The sequence below is a fragment of the Sinocyclocheilus anshuiensis genome, unplaced genomic scaffold (assembly GCF_001515605.1).
Source record: "Sinocyclocheilus anshuiensis isolate Anshui unplaced genomic scaffold, SAMN03320099.WGS_v1.1 scaffold1341, whole genome shotgun sequence".
In the NCBI taxonomy this organism is placed as follows: Eukaryota; Metazoa; Chordata; class Actinopteri; order Cypriniformes; family Cyprinidae; genus Sinocyclocheilus; species Sinocyclocheilus anshuiensis.
Genome location: NW_015553274.1, coordinates 1,380,666 through 1,401,784, shown reverse-complemented (window position 1 = coordinate 1,401,784; position 21,119 = coordinate 1,380,666). Strand labels below are relative to the sequence as shown.

Here is a 21,119-nt window from a genome sequence, read left to right as displayed (position 1 = left end):
GAATAAATGTTTAGTCTTCAGCTAATTTTCTTTGCTCTACCTCACAATGAGAACATATTTTCAGCAGTGTATTTTTCCTACAAACAAACAATTATTTGATATAAATTTGTTTTCTTCTAAACTGGTTATTGGGTCTACCAATTTGGCACCATTTATTTTCTAGCTCACAGCATGACAGATGGAGGCGCCGGTGCGGTCACTTGCTCTTAAAATACTCTCAACTGTATATGAATCCAAATCCATATGAAACTTGCATGCAGGCACATTCACTACTGTGGAGATGAAGAGTCAGTGTCGCCGACTTCATCTCTTAAGCCGAAAACACAGAAAACACTAGTTTATCAATAGATTATTAAAATGCTAATGCAGTTTATTCCTTCTGTTTTTCCCTGACACATTCATCATCATTACTTCTGCCTGTGTGTCGTGGCAAGCTTTATGCGTGCACTTGAGTGCTTATTAGGCTATGTAGGCAATTAAAGGCTCATTAGCTTGATTAAAATGGTTTATTAATAAACGTGCGATTAGTCGACTAATGCTTAAAATGAACGACTACTAGTCGACCAGAAAAATCTTTAGTCGAGGGCAGCCCTACTTTTAACCACAACTTTTTCCTCAATAAACTCCTAATTACTGCTTATTAATAGTAAGGTAGTTGTTAAGTTTAGGTATTGGGTAGGATTAAGCATGTAGAATAAGGTCATGTAGAATATGTGCTTTATAAGTACTAGTAAACACAAACAGCCAATATGCTAGTAATATGCATGCTAATAAGCAACTAGTTAATAGTGAGAATTGGTCCCTATACTAAAGTGTTACCTTTTATACTTATTTGTACTATTTTATAAATGTACTATTAAGTATGAAATATAAGTAAATGAAAATAATAACACATAAATAACACAACAACAAATACATGAATAGTTAAAGGGGTCATATAATGCGATTTCAATTTTTCCTTTCTCTTTGGAGTGTTACAAGCTCTTGGTGCATAAAGAAGATCTGTAAAGTTGCAAAGACTAAAGTCTCAAATCCAAAGAGATATTCTTTATAAAAGTTAAGACTTGTCCATGCCCTCCTAAAACAACTCGTTCTAACATGCCCCCACATGTCTATGTCACTGTGTGGGAAGATTTGCATAATGCACTACAGTTTCCACAAACATAAGCAGAATTTTTTTTTCCCAACACTGATAATAAGAAATGTTTCTTAAAGGGGTCATATGATGCGATTTCAATTTTTCCTTTCTCTTTGGAGTGTTACAAGCTCTTGGTGCATAAAGAAGATCTGTAAAGTTGCAAAGACTAAAGTCTCAAATCCAAAGAGATATTCTTTATAAAAGTTCAGAGTCAAAACACATTGCATTACACCAAATACACCAAATAATGTTATTTTTAGCAACATCATATGACCCCTTTAATAATAATAATGAGACAATGTTTTTATTGTTTAGTATAATTATTATTGTCAAAATGCAGAAATATAATAATAAAATAAATTATTTTTAAAAGTAATCATGATCATTTTCTAATGATAATTAATTTAATGTTAAATATATTATTAAGTATTACATATACAGAATTTATATATATATATATATAATGTTTTTATTGCTGCAGTATAATGATTATTCATTGTTATTGTCAATTTTTTATTGCAATAATTCAATAAAAAAATTTGGATTTTGTTTATCAGACACTTAATATTTAATACATATTATAATTATTAATCAAGCCATTAAAATAATTAGTTGCCATTTCTTTTTCCATTCAACGTGCATTGTAGATGTTTTGCACTGGTCTACGTCTTTAGAACCTCACAGAAGAATTGAAATCCATAATGCCCTGTTATGATACCTAGCTGAATGTTTACACATTCCAGTGTCATACCATCCCACAATTTTGGTGAGCTCACATAGACTGTGAGAAACCCAGCTTTAACCTTTCGCTTTCAAATTGAAAGGATTTTACTTGACCAAAGTCACATTTCTGTTTCCTGACCACGTTATTATAACATGCATCATCTATTGTACCTTCATGCTCTTGAGAGTTGTGAAAATCAAATACTGTGAGAGATTTATTAAACATCCCTTCTATTCTCCTCAGTCCATAACTAGTCCATAACTAATTGACATTAAAAGAGTGAAGATCTCAACGACCTTCAAGAGGCTCTCTTTATCCGTGCCTCCAGGGAGGTGGCAGAGAGAATGCGTGTCTTCCAACACATCAGTCGAACTGTTTACATAACTGCTCCACTCTGTTGACCAGAGTCCTTGCCTCGAGTGTAATACGGGAGGCCGTGAACACACGGTATGTTTATAGTAGAGGTTTTGTATGGGGGAGGCTGTATGAAGCGTGGTGTCCTCACACAAGCTCTCTCCTTAAGATGGTGCTGATAGACACCGTCATCATCAGCCGCTCATTGGTAAGCACTTGTCATCTCTAGGGGCCGTTATGGTTTTGTTTAAGGTGCTGAAAAGTAGTTATAGATCGACTGAGAGGGAACTTGAGTTGAGAGCCATCAGGGCAGTTTAGTCCAGTGGAGCATGTTGATGATTATGGTGATAGCGGCTTTCGCGCTGGTCGTGGGCGCTCTAATGTGGGCCTCTGTCACTGCAACTTACATAATAACTCCTGCAGTCTCCAGCTGATAGCGCAGGCATTTCGTTTCAGGGAAATAATGCTCACAGGAAGCCCAGGAAAAAGGGTGGAATATGGTGAATGCTGGAGTAAGGAAGAAATGTAGATCTGGAGATTTTCAAGATGAATGATGAAAAGAATCAAGAATTCAACAGCTGATTTGGGAGATAATACTGTTTTCAGTATTTTTATTTATTGATTTTTTTGGTAGAGACTGGAAATCATTCTGGTTTCTATTTTGATTTCAAATATATTCTGGTTTCTTATTTTTATTAATGATTATTTTAGTAATTTCAGAAAGAATGGATGATGTTTTGACAACAGAACAATGAAATTCATATTTATTCCATCTAGCAATTGTTATATCACCTAAACACATACAGTACTTTCTATATATATACTATCAGTGTGGCATGTCACTTGTGACAAAGAAAAAAAAGCCAAAAATGACAATGCTATCATCATTTACTCACCCTAATGTCGTTTTAAACCTATATGACTTACTTTCTTTTGTGGAACACACACACACACACAACAATATTTTGAAGAGTGTTTGTACAAAAACAGTTGAAATAGTGAAAGACAATGGGGTCCAAAATATAACGTGCAATATAACGGTGTTGACTGTGATATCTTAAAAGTGAAATAATGACTTTGTGTTAATACTACACATACAGTAATATTGTAAATAACTAATTTTGTATTAGTATTTGAAATTTGAAAACAGGTTGATACTCCAACTAAGCAGGTGGTGGTATTGTAACACTGGTTACCACCCATCATGGAAAACAAAACGGAAACGGAAAACAAGTGGGAGTTTTTTGAATCCTGTAAAAAAAAAAAAGAAAAAAAAAAAATATTTTGAGTGTTATTCATTGGCCAAAAAAAATAAATAATAAATTGCATTGGTGATAGCATTTTTCCTCAGAATTTCTATATATGGCAATAATATCGCTATTGTCAAATCTTTTGGCCAGGATAATTGTGTAGTGAAAATCTGACATCGTGACAGCACTTGTCCAAAACAACAGTGGACTCTGTTTTTCAAAATATGTTTTTTTTTTTTTTTGTAAGAAAGAAAGCGATAGGTTTGGAATGATACGAGTAATATGAACTGTTTTCTGTTCATATTTACAGACGTTCCAGAATGGTAACAGTATTATTTTAATGGAAATGGTTCTGAATAAGAACTGGTTTTCCATTCTCAAACCTACTTTTGGGAGTAGACTAGGCTATCAAATGTTAGTTGTCTCATTTGTCTTTCTCAGACCTTTGCTTTTCATACCTGCCTGCTCTTTTCTCTTCTGCTCCCTCTAAACACTGAGGCTCTTTGTGTCACCATGCTGAGTTGGAATACTCCTCTTTGTCCAGCACAGCATTCCTCACATATCTGTGTATCATCTAGTCCAGAGAAGAGTGATCTAATCGAGACAGGAGGCAGGTATGGGGAGAGAAGCCATGTAGGCTGGCTCAGGTCCAGTGTCTTTTCTGTCTTTCAATTTGGAAGTTGGTAGTCACATCTCTGTGCCTTTTGACTACCTAGAGAATGTCATGGATGACACTGTAAGTCTGTGGGAAAGTGAATTGTGAAAAGAAAGCATGTCCCAGAGACTCAACACAACAGCACAAAACACTTGAAGCTGTATTGATCTGCAATGGTATTAGCCAACAAAAATAGCCCTATCTTTTCCAAAGCAGGTTCTTTAAAACTTAACGTCTTCATAGTCTGACTAATGTATGGAAGTTTAGCCTGTAATGAGGTATTTGGATACTATTAATTATTAGTTGAAGGTGGCACTGCTCAGAATCTCTTTTTAATGATTCACACTATATAGACTGGCATGGTTTATGCTAAAGCCAGGCTTCCTCACCAAAAAATGTGTCTTCCTCAGGCTCGGGGACCAGTTCTACAGGGAGGCCATTGAGCACTGTCGCAGCTACAATGCCCGCTTGTGTGCGGAGCGCAGCGTACGCATTCCCTTCCTGGACTCTCAGACGGGCGTAGCTCAGAACAACTGTTACATCTGGATGGAGAAGCGGCACCGGGGGCCAGGTAGCCTGTTCTGCATTTACCTTTAAAATAACATTAACGTCAAAAAGATTTGGAAGAAAAAGTTGACTCGAAATGAAAATTCATTATTTACTTATCTTCATGTTCTTGCAAACCTGTATGCGGATATTATTATTATTTTTATTTATTTATTTTTTGTGGAAGAGAAAAATAAATATTTGTGAAGAATCTTTACTGTTCACAGTCTGTTAAAGGCACAATATGTAATTTTCGCCGCTAGAGGGCACGTATTCAAAATAAACAAATAGACAAAGGCGTAATTTGATGACCCCGTGAGTCGTGACTGAGTGTGGAATCATGGGAGTTGTCGTCTTCATCCCCACAGCCGATGCAATCCGACGGGGACTCGGACAGAAATCACGTTCATGGATGAGCTAATGATTTCAAATAAAAGGCTCCAATAGATTTTAGAATCATTGAGCATGTGTGATTTGTTTGTGTAGAGATCTGACGGTGAGGAGCAGGGTGGTCCAGGGGAGCAGAGATCCAGTCCAGCTCGTCCTCCATTTGGTAAAAAGCAGCTTCCCTCCATCCCAAAGAATGCCGTCCCCATCACTAAAGCTGCATAATATAATATAATATAATATAATATAATATAATATAATATAATATAATATAATATAATATAATATAATATAATATAATATAATATAATATAATATAATATAATATAATATAATATAATATAATATAATATAATATAATATAATTGAACGAATGAATAAATAATATAATATAATATAATATAATATAATATAATATAATAAATATAATATAATATTAATATTATTAGCATTTATTTATTTAATAGAATGTATAGCAAAACACATACAAGGCTAATATTATATAATAATATTATAAAACTTGTATACATTTATTAAAACAATAAATAAATAAGTGATTCACCATGCAGTAACTTTATGTGAGGAACTGACTGAAAGTTAAACTTGACAACTGTATAGGTGATTGAATCACTCTTTTTGTGTTTTTTTTGTGTGTTCTTTTCAACGAAGTGAATCTTTAACAAGACTGATTTGTTCATGAATTCAGTGACTGATCTGGTCACCGTGGTTCTTGAGTTAACAGCTCAAAGAACGGTAGGATTATCACTGAATAATGGGTAAAATTTCAGCCTGTTTCTATTGAGAACTAATGAATGGTAAAATTGTAATTTTATGGGGGTTTTCGTTTTGTTTTTGGAGCTTAACAGCCAGTCAGTCATAGGAGATTGGGATGACATGGCGGTGAGTAAATTATATTTTGGGTGAACTCTCCTTTTAATGAAGAGGTGTAGTGTGCTAGCATATATTAGCAATATTTTACTTACAGTATATTGCATATGTGTTCATGTGCATTAAATGAACTACAGAAGGAGTTTGTAGGGTGCTGTCATCTCAAGACACAATCATCTAATCAAATGTTTAAAATTGGTAGACTGCATCATGTCCAGTCATTCTAGTTTTTTTTCTCACCACAGCCATTTGGATAAGTTGGACTTTGGCACTTTACACTCCAATTTTAAAATCCACTTAAAATGCAGCTATTTAATGATAAAGACTGATGAATTTCATTTTAAAGCAGATGGCACAGAGAGTGCAATCAAACTTAGTGTTGATGAGTGTTTATACAGCATACTAGTCTTTAGGAAATTGTAAGTTTGTAACATGTTAAACAGTGCATTTGTCACGTTGCACACACAAGGGACGAGGAGACGCTGGAGAATATGTTGACAGGACTTTATTTGCACCAAGGGAGACGAAGCCTGGAGCCCTCCCTGGGCCTAACGGGGAAACACGAGCCCTCCCTGGGCTTAACTGGGGATCTGGAGCCCTCCCTGGGCTTAACTGGGGATCTGGAGCCCTCCCTGGGCTTAACTGGGGATCTGGAGCCCTCCCTGGGCTGAACTGGGGATCAGGAGCCCTCCCTGGGCTGAACTGGGGATCAGGGTAGCGCTTACGTGGCGCTGGCACTGGAGGGTGCTCTGGCGGAGCAGGCACAGCAAAGCGCTTTCGAGGAGCCAACACTGGAGTGAGCTCTGGGGCAGGGGCCGACACTGGAGTGAGCTCTGGGGCAGGGGCCGACACTGGAGCGAGCTCTGGGGCAGGGGCCGACACTGGAGCGAGCTCTGGGGCAGGGGCCGACACTGGAGCGAGCTCTGGGGCAGGGGCCGACACTGGAGCGAGCTCTGGGGCAGGGGCCGACACTGGAGCGAGCTCTGGGGCAGGGGCCGACACTGGAGCGAGCTCTGGGGCAGGGGCCGACACTGGAGCGAGCTCTGGGGCAGGGGCCGACACTGGAGCGAGCTCTGGGGCAGGGGCCGACACTGGAGCGAGCTCTGGGGCAGGGGCCGACACTGGAGCGAGCTCTGGGGCAGGGGCCGACACTGGAGCGAGCTCTTGAGCCACTGATATGAACATTAAACGCTCCTCCATATGGGGACGTGGAGGAGCGCACGGGAAAAAAGGGCGAAACAAAAAACTTACAAAAACCGGAAATCAAACACTTGGAAGGGATGCCGCTTACAGTTCGGTCCGCTGTTCTGTCACATTGCACACACACAAGGGACGAGGAGACGCTGGAGAATATGTTGACAGGACTTTATTTGCACCAAGGAACCAAGGGAGACGAACACAGGAAGACGTTCACACGAAGACGTTCAACAGCGGACAGAGAACTTGGGACTGGGAACACATTTTATACACACACACAGGAGGAGGGGATGACGAGACACACCTGGGAGCAATAAACCATCATGGGGAACACCTGGGACAAATTAAACATGGGAAAGGAACACCTGGGGAGCAAGACACAGACAAAACATGGAACAGAGTCTGACAGCATTCATTGCACTATTCAATGTAATGAGGCAGAAGTATGTCTCTAGTCTTTCCACAGCATTTCTTACCTTATTATCTGACCAAAACAGCCAATATCTAGACATACAGCTGCCAAAGGGAACAATATGCCTGCCGAGAACTGGACACAAATAGTCAGCACCTCGCAGCTAAAAGCTCCATAGCCACACCCTACACTTTGTGGTAGGCCAGTGTTTATTGGATGTTTTTTATTCTGGATGACCCTGAGAATGACCCTGTGAAAACCCTTGATGCCAGCGTTTTTATTTAAGATGTTTTATTCAAGTTCTTGTGTTTAACGCTCTATCCAGATAAGACTAGTTTTGTGTTTCTCAGAGTGATGCCTGTAAGTGAAAATTTACATTTACATACACTGTCCTTCAAAAGTTTGGGGTCAGTAAGATTAGTTTTTAAAGAAATGAATACTTTTATTCAGCAAGGATGCATTAAATTGATCAAAAGTGACAGTTAAGACATTTATAAACACAAAACATTATTTCAATAGTAAATTCTGTTCTTTTGAACTTTCTATTGATCAAAGATTCAGAAAAAAAACTGTTTTCAACATTGATATAAATAAGAAATGTTTCTTGAGCACCAAAAATTTGAATTATTTTTTTATTGATTGATTGATTATCTGGAGTAATGACTACTAAAAAATAAGATTTGCTATCACATAAATAAATTACATTTTAAAATATGTTAAAATGGAAAACAGTAATTATAAGTTGTAATAATATTTCACAATGTTGCTGTTTTTACTATATTTTTTATCAAAAAATGCAGCCTTGTTGAGCATAAGAGACTTATTTAAAAAATGTTGTTTTATGTTTCTTTTTTTTTAAATAATTTTCTTTGACCTAAGAGCACATGACATCTCATAACATCCACATTTAGACAATAGATTCTAATCCAAACTGGTATATGAAATCACAAATATCCTCCATTATTAATTTCAACCTAAACATTGTTTACAAAAATAATCCCATCCAAATAGTGCTTATATGAAGAATGTGTGTAAGAGCCTATTCAAACCATGCTACTACTGTCTGTTTGATTGCAGGGTTGGCAGCAGGTCAGATGTACACCTACCCAGCGCGTTGCTGGAGAAAGAAGAGGCGACTTCACCCACCACTTGACCCCCAGCTTCGCCTTTGTGAACTCCGACTCGGTGAGATCATGATTGTGGCTAATTGTGTGATTTCTCTCAAGCTTACATTTTGGTTTTGAATTCTTTCTTGCTGTGCTTGCTTTTCTCTCCGTCCTTGCTTCTTTGCTCTGAGGTCATTCAGAGGCTGTAGAACTGGCCCATCTGGGTCTCATTATCCTTCTCTGTGTCTGTGTGTGCCCTGACCGGGCCCCTTTAATCATTTGGCCATGCAGCATTAGAATGTAAGTCTTGGAGACTGATTGGGGGGCTACAGAAGGGCTTGAAGAACTCGATAAAGGCACATAAAGGCCTGGCTGTGTCAACAAGAAAGCCACTCTATTATTTTCTTAGCTGTCCCTGGAAATATAATAGCAGTAAAGCAATATAAGAACCCCTGACCTTCATTTGGAGCTCAGCCAGCATGAGTTCAGTAGAAAAAAACTGATTCAGGCCTGGAAAAAAGTATGATTGCTTTCCAAAAATGTAGATATCAGAAGGAGGATTTGAGTGACAAAATAGCTCCTACCAAGTGTCATACAGGAACTGTAATTAACCCCTCCAAAGCACCCCTCAAATCACATTCAGACATTTTGGCATGATGAATATTTAAGATGCATTGTAGTCTACTCTTAGGGATAGTTCATGCACAAATTAAGGTTTTGTCATTATTTACTCACTCTCATGTTGTTCAATTTCTATATGACTCTTTCTTCTGTCTTTTTGAAGAATATACACTAACGTTTAAATGCTAAGATATTTTCATGTTTTTGGAAGTCTCTTATGCTCTCCGAGGATAAGTGCAAACATGAAGATAAGTAAATAATGACAATTTTAATTTTTGAGTGAACTATCCCTTTAAGTTATGCGTTTTCCCGAGTCCTGGAATCGTAATATTTACACTATAGCGAGGCATAATTCTGCTCTGTTACAGCAGGACATCATTCCTAAGCTTCCTGCCTGAAATGTGTTTGTGTTGTACATTTCTGGGGGCTCAGCCACTGTAAACAGGTTTGGTGTCCAATATCCCATCCAAGTCTGGTTCATAACGACAAGCAAGCAAGCAAGCTCAGTTCCTATGTTCATGTTCACCTACATATGCTGTCTTTTTCTCCACAGCAGATGTGGCATGTAGAACAGCCTCTAGTTCAATAAACTGATTCAGTCAGGCTATTTTGCCTGCTATATAATCACGCCAAGTGACAATACCACATAGCTGCATCTCAGTGAACTGATATATTCATTATGCTCTACGCTTGCTATATGAAACGGAGTCCTCAGCGTGATCTTGCTAATTTCTTAATTAAAAGCAGTACATAGTCTTTCCAGTCAGTGTGTGCCTTTTCAGTGCCAATGTTGTGATTTAATGGCATGCATAAATATTGCAGTGCTGTATTATATTGCGATGATTAAGACCTTATGATTTGTGTCTGTAGACATCAACCTCTCTCAGCCACTTGTTCATGATTGGCGGCTAGAGATGGGGGATGGGCGGCTGCAATCAGCCCCTGACTGGCACTCTGCGCTATTTTCAGCTCCTCTCTCAGGGGAAGAGTGTCTCTTGGCTCAATCAGACACAAAGAGAATAAAGACAAGGACAGAGATTCATAAAAACATTCTCAATCATGTACACACTTACTGAGTAGGAACATCTTACAGCAAACACATGATATGGCCATCAGAAACCACAGCTTCTGGGAACACTTTAACTCCACTGATGCAGATTATAGATCAGAAAACAATTAAAATGTTGTGACAGACCTAAGAGTGTGTTTCAACCCACTCCTTAGTTTACTAGTAAGTGCACTTCTCAGAGAGTCAGGCTTGGTGAACAGAAGAGACTTCTTTAAAAACATTAAAAATCTTACTGTTCAAAAACTTTTGACTGGTAGTGTATAGTCAACTTGAATTTTTCTCTCATTTCTAGCTTTTAATTGGCTTAGAAATCAGATAACTGCTGGACAATAACCAATAATAATGATTTGTTTATATACTACAAACACTTTTTTATCACATAATAAGGCAGAATAGTTTCAATACTGTAATAAATGCTATGTCAGTTAGCACTGCATTGTTCATATACTTTATTTATTACCTGGAGATGACTTGACAAACACAAATAAACCATATTGTCGCAATCGTATGTTTAATGTCTTCATGTTTCCAAATGTTTCTGTTTTTCTGAAAACAACTGTTTTCATACAGCGATAGCTGGACGCTTTTGTCCATATTAGGAATTTCCTCATACGACTTTCTGCGCAAGAGCGCCCTCCGGCTACGAGTATGAATGAAACATACACTGCACAGAGTGTTTAGCGCTCCGTGATGTTCATCTCGCCTTATTCTGGGTCCGAATAAAACATCAGATCATGCACAGACTATCCTGTCTCTTTGAATTTACATCTATATTTATTCACACAGGCTCTTGAACCTCTATGCCAACACACTTGCCCGAAAAAGTGCGGGGGACGAATTTACGTGATATTAAAAGTGGTGGTGGTGGGGGGGTGGAATCTACGCCCCTGATGGCTGGTGTGTCCAAGATATCTACCCAAACTGATGGTGGAAAACACACATACACACACACACATGCACATACACACACAATCTGTCTGTCTGTGAAACTGATGCCTTTATGATGTGCCTTCAGACAAGTGATTTATTCACTCATTGTCTCTAGCTGATTGTACCTCTTATATTGATATACAGTGGGGTCCAAAAACTGGGAAAAAATCTGGGACTTTATTATTAGGTTTTTATTTAAACCTGGAAATACAGATAAACATTTAGAAATACAGTAATACTACATACTAAAAAATGTATTGCAATTTTTTAAACACCTTTTCAGTCAGTATTATGCAAGTAATATAATTTTTTCTCAGACTTTTGGACCCCACTGTTTATGGAGGAGAGGTTCAAAGAAGCTACTTCTTATGGCTGTTTACCTGACATTCTCATTTTCTACCTCTTTCTTTCTTGTTTAGAGGCTGAGCTGATGGCCAAGAGAGAAGCCCCAGCGACGGAGGCCACGGCCCTGGAGGCTCTGTTACGAGGTGATGGGATCTTGGACAAGAGGAACAATAACTCCAAAGAGGAAGAGACACTACTGGAAATCCAGGTAACATATTGACAGTCCTTTCTAAAGGATTTTATTGGTTTGGTCGTGCATGATAATATATTAAGAGTCAGTGTCAGGCTTACAGAGTGGTTTTCAGTTGGTGGGTCACGAACCAAAAATAGGTTGTAACTCTGTTCTGAAAGATTAACAGACAGCAAGGGGGAAAAAAACAATAATATACAAATAATAAAATGTATCTAACCATATAACCATGAATAATTAGGATATTTAAGGCACAATAAATAGGCCTATGATTTTTAAATGTGAAAAATGTGAAAAAAAGCCCAACAGAGATGCTTTGCAAAGGTTTGAGGTGATGGCGCAGAGCATTATAAGATGCAATCTACCATCAATCAGCGATGTCCAGCATTCACTGTTGCTGTAAAGCCCAATCCATCATCTGAGACCCCATCCTCCCCAGCCGCAAGCTGTTTTGTTTTCTACCTTCTGGCAAACAATACCGCGCTATTAGGGTAAGGACCACTAGACTCGATAAAACACAAACTGCAGCATGCTTTCTACACAATGCACTGCACATTATATCTTCACAATATCACACAAGCAAGAGTGATGTTGTACCCAAATATCATTAAAGAAAATGCACGACTGCAAGGAAAATCTTGATTTCATACAACAGTCGAATGGAAGTTAATATTAAGTTAGCTTACATTTTAAACCCAATTGTGCCAGATACAGTGTCTGTTTATGCTTCCAAGCGAAGCCACAGGAGAAGCAACACTCAGTAGGTGCTGTTTCATTCCTGAATGAATCAGCGTCTTTGAATGAATCGGTTGAATGAATGATTCAGTGGCCCACTCATAAAAACAATCAGCTTTTAGTGTTTCCTGTGCTAAGTTTTTGCTATGAAATCCAGTGTTTTAAGGACCCCATTGACCATATATGACAATAAAGTTCTCCACTCTTTCTGTATGTGGACTGTTGTCTTTTCTTGTGCAGTGCATTGATCTTTGTCATCTAATCGCTTACCCCAACTTTCTTCATTTTCTGCAGAGGGTGCTTGAGGCAGATGAAAATGGGGATGGTTTCCATGACGATGAAGATTTTGAAGTGGACACACCAAAGAGGAAGCATCGAAACAAAGGCAGGGTGAGTGATGAGCATGACTCATCAAAGTCTGCGGATGGTGTGAAGGAAAAAAGGCAAGTGAGAGCAAGAAAAAGAGACAGCCCGAGACAAGGCAGACTGACACCGGAGAGGGAAATAAAGCATGAAAAAGAAATACCTGTGTTGATCTCTCTGACTTATGGTGTGTGCAGAGACTAAGAAAAGATGAACGAGAAATGATCTAAACAAAAAGAAAGTGATTATATCATGTAATTTTCGGTTATTTGTTGACCAGGGTCGAGGCTCTGGGCGCAGGCGAACAGAAGCAGTGGCCAACGACGATCAGGATAAACCCTACGTGTGTGACAGTAAGTGTCAATTTCATAATTTCATATGCAACCTTTGTGCCTTCAATTCTAAGCAACTTGAAATAGATATATCATTTTGTATACGTTTGAACTGCAAGAGAAAAACTAATTAGGAAATTTGTAAACTAACCTAATCGAGTCCAAATGTCGACAATATTTTCAAAATCGGATTTTTATAAAATTTTACACCTGATAATAAAGAAACTTTTCAAATTCAGAGAAATTAAAAAATATATATATCTATTATAAAAGAAATATTTACAATTAATTAATCAATTAAGCAAATTTGTGACATTCTGAGTTCTGATTTTTTTTTCACTCAGATTAATTGTTATGCAGACAATATAATTTGTATTTAATTATTTTAAATTAAGTTAGAAGTCTCAGATTTTTGGACCCCAATAAATATTAATATAATTTTTTTCACTTCACACGGCTGTCAAATAAAATAATTAATGTTTATTTTCTCTGACTTCTGTTTTAATCATGGGATTTTAACTATTTTGACACTGTTTGTTTGGCTGTCCTATTTTAGGGTCCTAAACACGTCTTTCATTTTGTCATATGGTACCTGTCTGTGTTTCTGATCTTGGCATGGTGGCCTGTTATAATATCAAAAGCATGTGACAACCCGAGGAGATACTAGAGCTACTTTGGGTTCCAGAGGCCTCTCAACTTACTGCCTGTATTTTGTTTTCTGTCTCCTCTTTTGCTTTGTGTCTCCTCTGTTTCAGACAGATGCAAACAAAAGCATAACTCAAAAACCGCTGACTCAGGTATTCAGCCATGTTGCCATCTTCCTCTTGCTCGGACATGTGGGCTATGCTAATGACAAGGCTAAACAGTTAATGCTCATGTCGGGGAGAGATTATTAGCATAAATCATCTGGTTCAGTATTTTCTCTGTACTTAAGGAGGCATACTCTCCTTAAGTACACTTAAGTGGCCTTTTATTATATTAATATTATATTATCTGCAAGTACAGTTTTTTTTTTACAATCTTAAGATTTGAAGTACACTACAAGTGCGCATTCAATACAATTAAGCACACTATGGTTGGATATTTAGTGCTCCTTTAAGCATAAATGTAAAAATTAAACTTAAAGACAACATGAAAACAGCATTCAAAAGCATTTAACTGTAATACAGTTTACCTCTGAGTAAAATTAATGATCATTCAGGACAAAATGTGGGAAGGGATTTAACTTATTCATTGAAATTTAATTGGACAGGCTCACCCTTTTTTCCCTTTAAAATAAAAGTAAATTTCATGTTGTCTTTGAGGTAATGTAGGAAAAATAAATTGAAAATGTAATAAAAATCCATATGACACAGACCTATGTAAATCTAAATCAGTTTAGTTACTAATTATTGTCTTTAAAAATCAAAGAAAAATGTCCTAGTTGTGATCATATTCAGATACTGTACACATGCTTTCCTTCTCTATGGTTGGTCCATCCTTTTTCTTTTTAGATTTGTAGTGAGAGAATTTATTACTGTGAAAATATTGTGCTTACCTTGCTGGTATTGCAGTCTGCAACCCACAGATGCTTGACATGTTTAATGCATCCTCCTGTTAGTAGAAGGAAATCTTTTCTGTACTGAGGTTTACATAATATGACAACCTAAGCCAACATGGTCAATAACAGCAATTCATGTGTATTATGTATCCATTAAACACAACAACACTATGATATAGTTATGTGATATATCCCATGTCTGTAATCTAATAGGCCAACTGGCATTAACGTGTTTTCAGTGATCGGATCACAGTCCGATAGCACTTGACCAAATTAAAAGCTACATATAAATGCACCCAAGACATACAGTTTCAGTGACGGATTCTGACTGCATTCAACAGAGGTGTGATTTAATATGATAAATGTAATATTCATAGTTTTGCTCTGCACCTGTTTGTGTTCATGAAGACACACTGTGGGGCTGCAGTGCTAATACTGCGCCTTAAACACTGTTCTTACACCCAGCATGTCTCTCATTGGCTGAGAACATGCCATGTAGATTTTGTGATAGCGCCTTGACTCCAAAGCTAGCTGCTTTGTGAATTCCTTAGACATGTGTTAGCATCCCAGCTTGATTATTTGAATAACCTAGAATTATTTGAGAATAAGAAGTTTTTGCCAGTAAAATTAATTTCATTCTGACCAATGTTCTTTATCTTAGTTTGTGGGAAGCGTTACAAAAACCGCCCTGGACTAAGCTACCATTACACCCATACTCACCTTGCTGAAGAGGAGGGTGAGGAAGAACGTGAAACTGAAATCCCCCAATCTCCTCCTATCCACCATGAGAATCACAAACGTAAGTTAATATTAATTTTAATTGTAAAATAAGTGTTTTAAAATCTAGGACTCTGTTCCAACCAGGGGCAAATCTAGGATTTTTTCAACTGGGGGGCACAAGAGGGGCCACAATTATTATAGAGGGGCCAATCTTATGTTGTGTATTTATATGTAGAACTGTTAGATATCCAAATCATTTAAAGTTCAGTAAGCTTTAAAATCAGCAATAAACATGATACCTTATTATCTTTTAATGGCATTTATTCACTGCTGTACTGTAAATCAGAACAGTCAAATACAATTTGTATTAACTTTTCACTTTTCAGAAGTGAAAAACTGTAATAAATAAAAGAATCCAATCTGTGAATAGAGTACAACTCACAAAAATAATAAAATTCAAAATGAATGCTTTAATGCAGGGCCGATTGATGAGCTGATGAGTGGCAGTTGATGGTCAGAAGGATGGTGAGAGAGAGAGCACTCTGTGTGCGTGTGTCGGGGCGATCCCGCTCCGACTCTGCCCAGTCCTTTTCTGACGCTGAGATGGACATGGATTCTTAGTTTTCCTCAGGGTTTCCAAATAAAACGACGGTGGCAGTGGGCCTCGCCCCCGTAAGGCCACGAGCAATACTCCTCCGAGTCCTCAAAACGCGTGCCGGCAAGTCAGCGCAGTGCATGCAGTTGGACTCAGAGAACGCCACCTCAGCATGGGCCAGGCCCAGGCAGGAGATGCAGTGCTCATGTGGGTCCGGCAGATCGATGGGGCCCACTCAAATTTGGCAGAAGTTGCCATCAGATGCGGTGAAGAAACTGTCTTATCTTCAGGTGCATCTTCAACGATGGCAGCGTGAAGGAGAAGATTCTGATGCAATTGTCGCTCTCACCGCATTATATACTGCCCACACGGTTGTCAGTATTTGCATGGGATTTCCATAATTAGCTACAATTGGCCAGTTTATTGTACTGGCGTTATCCTATAAGGTTTCAGGATTTCGGAGAAGGGGAGGATATCCCACTGCGAATGCTTCGCAGTGTAGAGTGAACGCTCAAAAGGGAACCCTGGTTGTGTTATTATGCATTACATTCCACCCACAGAGCATTATAATGATTAGCATTATCTTGGTCTAGGAGCTAACATTGAACCTGGTCTGTCCTAACACTGAAAGATGGTACCAAAATCTAGTGCTGCAACTCACTAATTGAAAAAAAGCGGGAAAAAAGCAATTTTTTTCGTTGGAAAACAGCAGCTCGCTAGTCTTAGCCCCGGTTGTTGAGAAGCAACGCGGAAGCGTTAATTGTTCAAATACAAGCCGAAAGATTTGAATTTTGGAATGACAGAGACATAGAAGTGTGGGGCCACACTTGAGGTCTTATCAGTTTTCAGGGGGGGCAAGATCCCCCATGGCCCCTCCCCTGTCGACGCCACTGGTTCCAGCACCCAATATACCATGTAGATTTTAGACATTTTATGAATATTGTGTTTATTGCATGTTACTTTTTGTGTTGTGCCTGTTTTCTAAATTCATATTAATAACATTATTGTGAACAATTCATTAGGGCTGCACAATTAATCAAATGCGATTGTCATGCGCATTTTGTTAGTAAAGCCGGTTCTGTAATCAGCAGTAAATCATCATCACGTGCTTTCAGATGGAGCAGCATTTACTACACAGAGCCGTAGTTCACTGATAAGTTACGCAAAAAAAATCGCAGACGATTTTATTGCACGATTATGAAATCAAAGAAATCGTTCACGTGGACTACCGCTATAGGCATTTCCTGGGTTTCTTCTGCTAGACGTATTTGGAGTTTCAGCGCGAGAGCGCCCTCTGGTCTTTGGATGGAGATTTACTGCTGATCACAGAACTGTGCTTCACTGAAAGATACGCATGACAATCACAGCTTCTGTCGAATCGCGATTTCGATTCCATTTTGATTTATCGTGCAGCCCTACAATTCATCTATTCATGTGTTTAATTTGAAAAAAATTATGATCAAATTTTTCAGTTAAACCTGCATTCCGTCATTTTTTTGGTTAAAATGATCAGTTAATCAGTTATTGATTAAATGCATATAACCAGTCAGTGTGCAAAACTATCTCCTTACCTTAGCTTGAATCTCAACGGTAATAATGGTTTATAATTTGAGTGGTTCGGGTCATTTGTCTTTGCGCCAATACATCACATCTGTATACATAAAGAAGGATGCTAATAGGCTATATCGGTGTGTGGATGCTGCAGCTGGCGGATCATTTGTAGCCTCTTCTTACAGCAGCTGGAATAATTAAACTTGTCATTTTGAGAATAGAGTCTTAAATGGTGCATGATAGTAATGAAATACATGTAAGTGACTGAAATTAGATTATATTCCAGTTTCAAATGTGCATCTGATTACAGATACGTGGGATTACACTGTACTTACAAGATTTGTATTTCAAAGAGAACAAGTTCTAAGGAACATTAAATTGAGGTTAAAAGAACAATTTCTTTCGATGATATTTGAATGGTATGACAATTATAGATTAGACTGTACAGAAATTGAAATCTACAGATAACGCTAATACATACTAAATATACGTAGTCATGCAATGTCGATGTTCTTAATGTTAACAATTTGAGAACAAAGTATAACAATAATAATTATTATTTGCACGGTTTGACGTGATCTGAGCTAACTTTGCGATCGTTAGATTTAATCACCATTGGTAGTGCGATTTATTGTAAAGGTCAGAACAAAACTGGCAGACATGTTACTTGTTCAGATTACATTTTATGGTGAAATGTCTTATTTTGGACATACTTACAAGGCATTGTATCTGTAATTCCTGAATATCCACACTGGTGCATTGACTGAGAACCCACGTAAAGAAGAGAATTCTGCAAATAACTGCAATTGCAGGTTTCAAACAGAGATGGCGACAAAGAGGCAAAATTTATGGACTGCAGCTTTTAAAAAATGCCATAACTCGATTTTCCAATGAAATGACAGACTTTTTTTTTCTGGTAGCATTTACCAGATATCATTTAGTCTGCTTTAACTCCGCCCCTTTTCAGATCTGCCTCCATTCAGTCAACAATCGATGGATTGAACTGTGTTCTTTTTCGATAATCCGTTTCACTTGGATGTATGTCACAAAATGAAGAAATAATCTGTCGCTGCTTATGTTACATTATGACTTTAACCATGGTAAAATCAATGTAACAGCCTATTTCTTTAGTTAACATCCCTGTGTGAATTTTAGCATAACAATAGTTAGTAGAAATTATGTGCTCTATTGCAAAACACTAGTGAGCTGCCTCAATGTCTACATATTCTATATAAATATTCTAATAATATTTTAATAGATATTATTCAGTATTCAATAAGCAAATAAATACATAGCACACACAAATGTTTCCATTTATACTTTTTTAAATACTACACTGCGCATGATGTCACAGTTTTAGGATGCCTAAAATAATACAAGTAATGCTTTCTTAGTTTGCTAGGATTTGGAATAGGCCGCCACTGTTCTTAAATGTTCTCTTCCCCTTTTTAATTTGCACTATTTTTACAGCACAGAAAGGGCCTGATGGCACGATCATCCCTAATGACTACTGTGACTTCTGTCTGGGAGACTCAGGCTCTAACAGGAAGACAGGCCAGGCTGAGGAGCTTGTTTCCTGTTCAGACTGCGGCCGTTCTGGTGAGTCTTTCACATCACTGTATTCTCTATTACTCACAGTTACAGTATCATTATACACACACATCTTTTGTTTTTAAATGAATTAAATGTAGACATGTTTGCACACAACAGTAAAATGTCCTAGAAATTGTGATACCAATTATTTTCTTAATATATATTTTTTGAGTTGATCTGAAAAAGCTTTAGTACATTTAATTAAAGCCCATAAAATCTAATATATATGTATTCACCAAAAGAAAATTACAAATCCCATTTAATGCTTTATCATGTCATGCATCAATAGCACATTTCATCAGCTTGTTTATGCATATCCCATCTTTTCATGTTTTTTGCTAGAGCATGTTTATTTATTTTATGGGGTTTTGCTGAGTTGTTGTGATTTGGGTTTGGCTTGGCATAACGGTGTCATATAGAAACGGTTTCCTAAACACAAATTAATTCTACTAGAAAGGCTTTTTAACGGAGAGCTGCCATTAGCAGTGATTTAAACCCAGACTAGGCTTAATCTGTGTCCTGGAAACCAGCACAGTAGTTCAGAGATGGGTAGATTACCACTGTTTCCATGCAGTTGTTTATCTGTTGCAGTCTTGGGGTTTATTCATTAATTCTTGCGGTATTTACAAATATGTCGATTAAAAGCAACATGTGAGCAGAGGTCGGACAGTTATTTTAAAAATGAATTCCAGTATAAATTACTTATTAATTACTAAAAATGTCATCAGTAATTTAATACAAATACCACACCACAATATGAAAGTAACAGTCTGATTGTGTTTGATAACTTTTGGATTTATCCTGCATGTGCAATGAGAAAATTAATGATTACTATACGATTTTTTTTACTTAAAAATATTTTGTGCAACAAAAACACACTTTTTAGAAAAACACACTAATTTTTTAGACAGTGAAAATAATGGGGGAAAAAAAATTATATAAATATAAAAAATTGTAACTTTATATTTTTTCTTTTTTGTTTAATTAATAATGGAAATGAAAATATATACTTTTCATTCAAATCTTCATTTATTTCTTTATTTTGTTATTGTCTCTTTCTAATTTTCCAATATCCAGTTTTACTGCTAAGATTGTTTTGTTGCCATACAAAAGACATTTAAGTAAAAATCATCTGTTTGACATTAATATTCTGCTATGAGTTTATTCTAATGAGAGTTGGAAGGGAAAGTAGGTGCAGTTCTGTGAAACTGCTGTGGGAGTGTCATGGGATTCTATCGAAACCGTTAAGTCATGCCGTTTTTCATGGCTGATGCCAAGACTACAAAGTCCAAAAGCATCTTACTGTACATCTAATTTAGATTGCTTAGGTTGACGCAAAAAGTTTTCAAGATGACAGACCTGAGAACATTTGCTCTTTGTAATTATGATAATTTACATTTCCAACCAATCCACTTGGTCTTAAAAAAAAAAAAATTCTGATGAAAAAAAAAAAATCCCATGCTTACATTTAGAATGTGCATTGTGTTTGTAAGTGTAGACGTGTGAGCCAAATCCTGCAGTGTTGAGAATGAGCATTTATGTGACATGTGGCCTTTTTGTTCATCTCTTTGAGTGCTTGTGTTTTGCATTTTTAATGCAGTTAATGAAGTTATTTTCCTAGCAAATTATCCTGGAAGCGTTAAATATCCCACATTTATTTCCTGAAATTATTTTTGAACTCCTAACATGCTCATAGTTCTTAACTGTTTAGGGCATAATCAGTTATCTCAGTTCATGTGCGCAAAATATTCTCATATTTATTTTGCTCATGTGCTTCCATTCTTTGTTTTTCTTTCTTGGCTGTGTGATCCACTGCCTTCTCATAATCGAACGGTAAATAGCAAGAACAGGGAGAGACCAAATGATGTATTCCTCAGT

At 37.3% G+C, this 21,119-nt stretch overlaps 1 protein-coding gene across 3 annotated transcripts in view; it reads left to right on the top strand.

Moving 5' to 3' along the window:
- Window positions 1-21,119, top strand: part of LOC107668213 (zinc finger protein DPF3-like) — a 32,658-nt gene that overhangs the window by 5,546 nt on the left and 5,993 nt on the right. For 2 of the 3 annotated variants that reach the window (XM_016460008.1, XM_016460010.1), the window contains exons 2-9: window positions 4,532-4,692; window positions 8,629-8,736; window positions 11,697-11,830; window positions 12,842-12,937; window positions 13,191-13,263; window positions 13,998-14,039; window positions 15,444-15,581; window positions 19,119-19,247. In XM_016460008.1, coding sequence (XP_016315494.1) covers window positions 4,532-4,692; window positions 8,629-8,736; window positions 11,697-11,830; window positions 12,842-12,937; window positions 13,191-13,263; window positions 13,998-14,039; window positions 15,444-15,581; window positions 19,119-19,247 — 881 coding nt within the window. The remainder of the gene's footprint in view (window positions 1-4,531; window positions 4,693-8,628; window positions 8,737-11,696; window positions 11,831-12,841; window positions 12,938-13,190; window positions 13,264-13,997; window positions 14,040-15,443; window positions 15,582-19,118; window positions 19,248-21,119) is intronic. The other variant, XM_016460009.1, reaches the window with a different exon arrangement.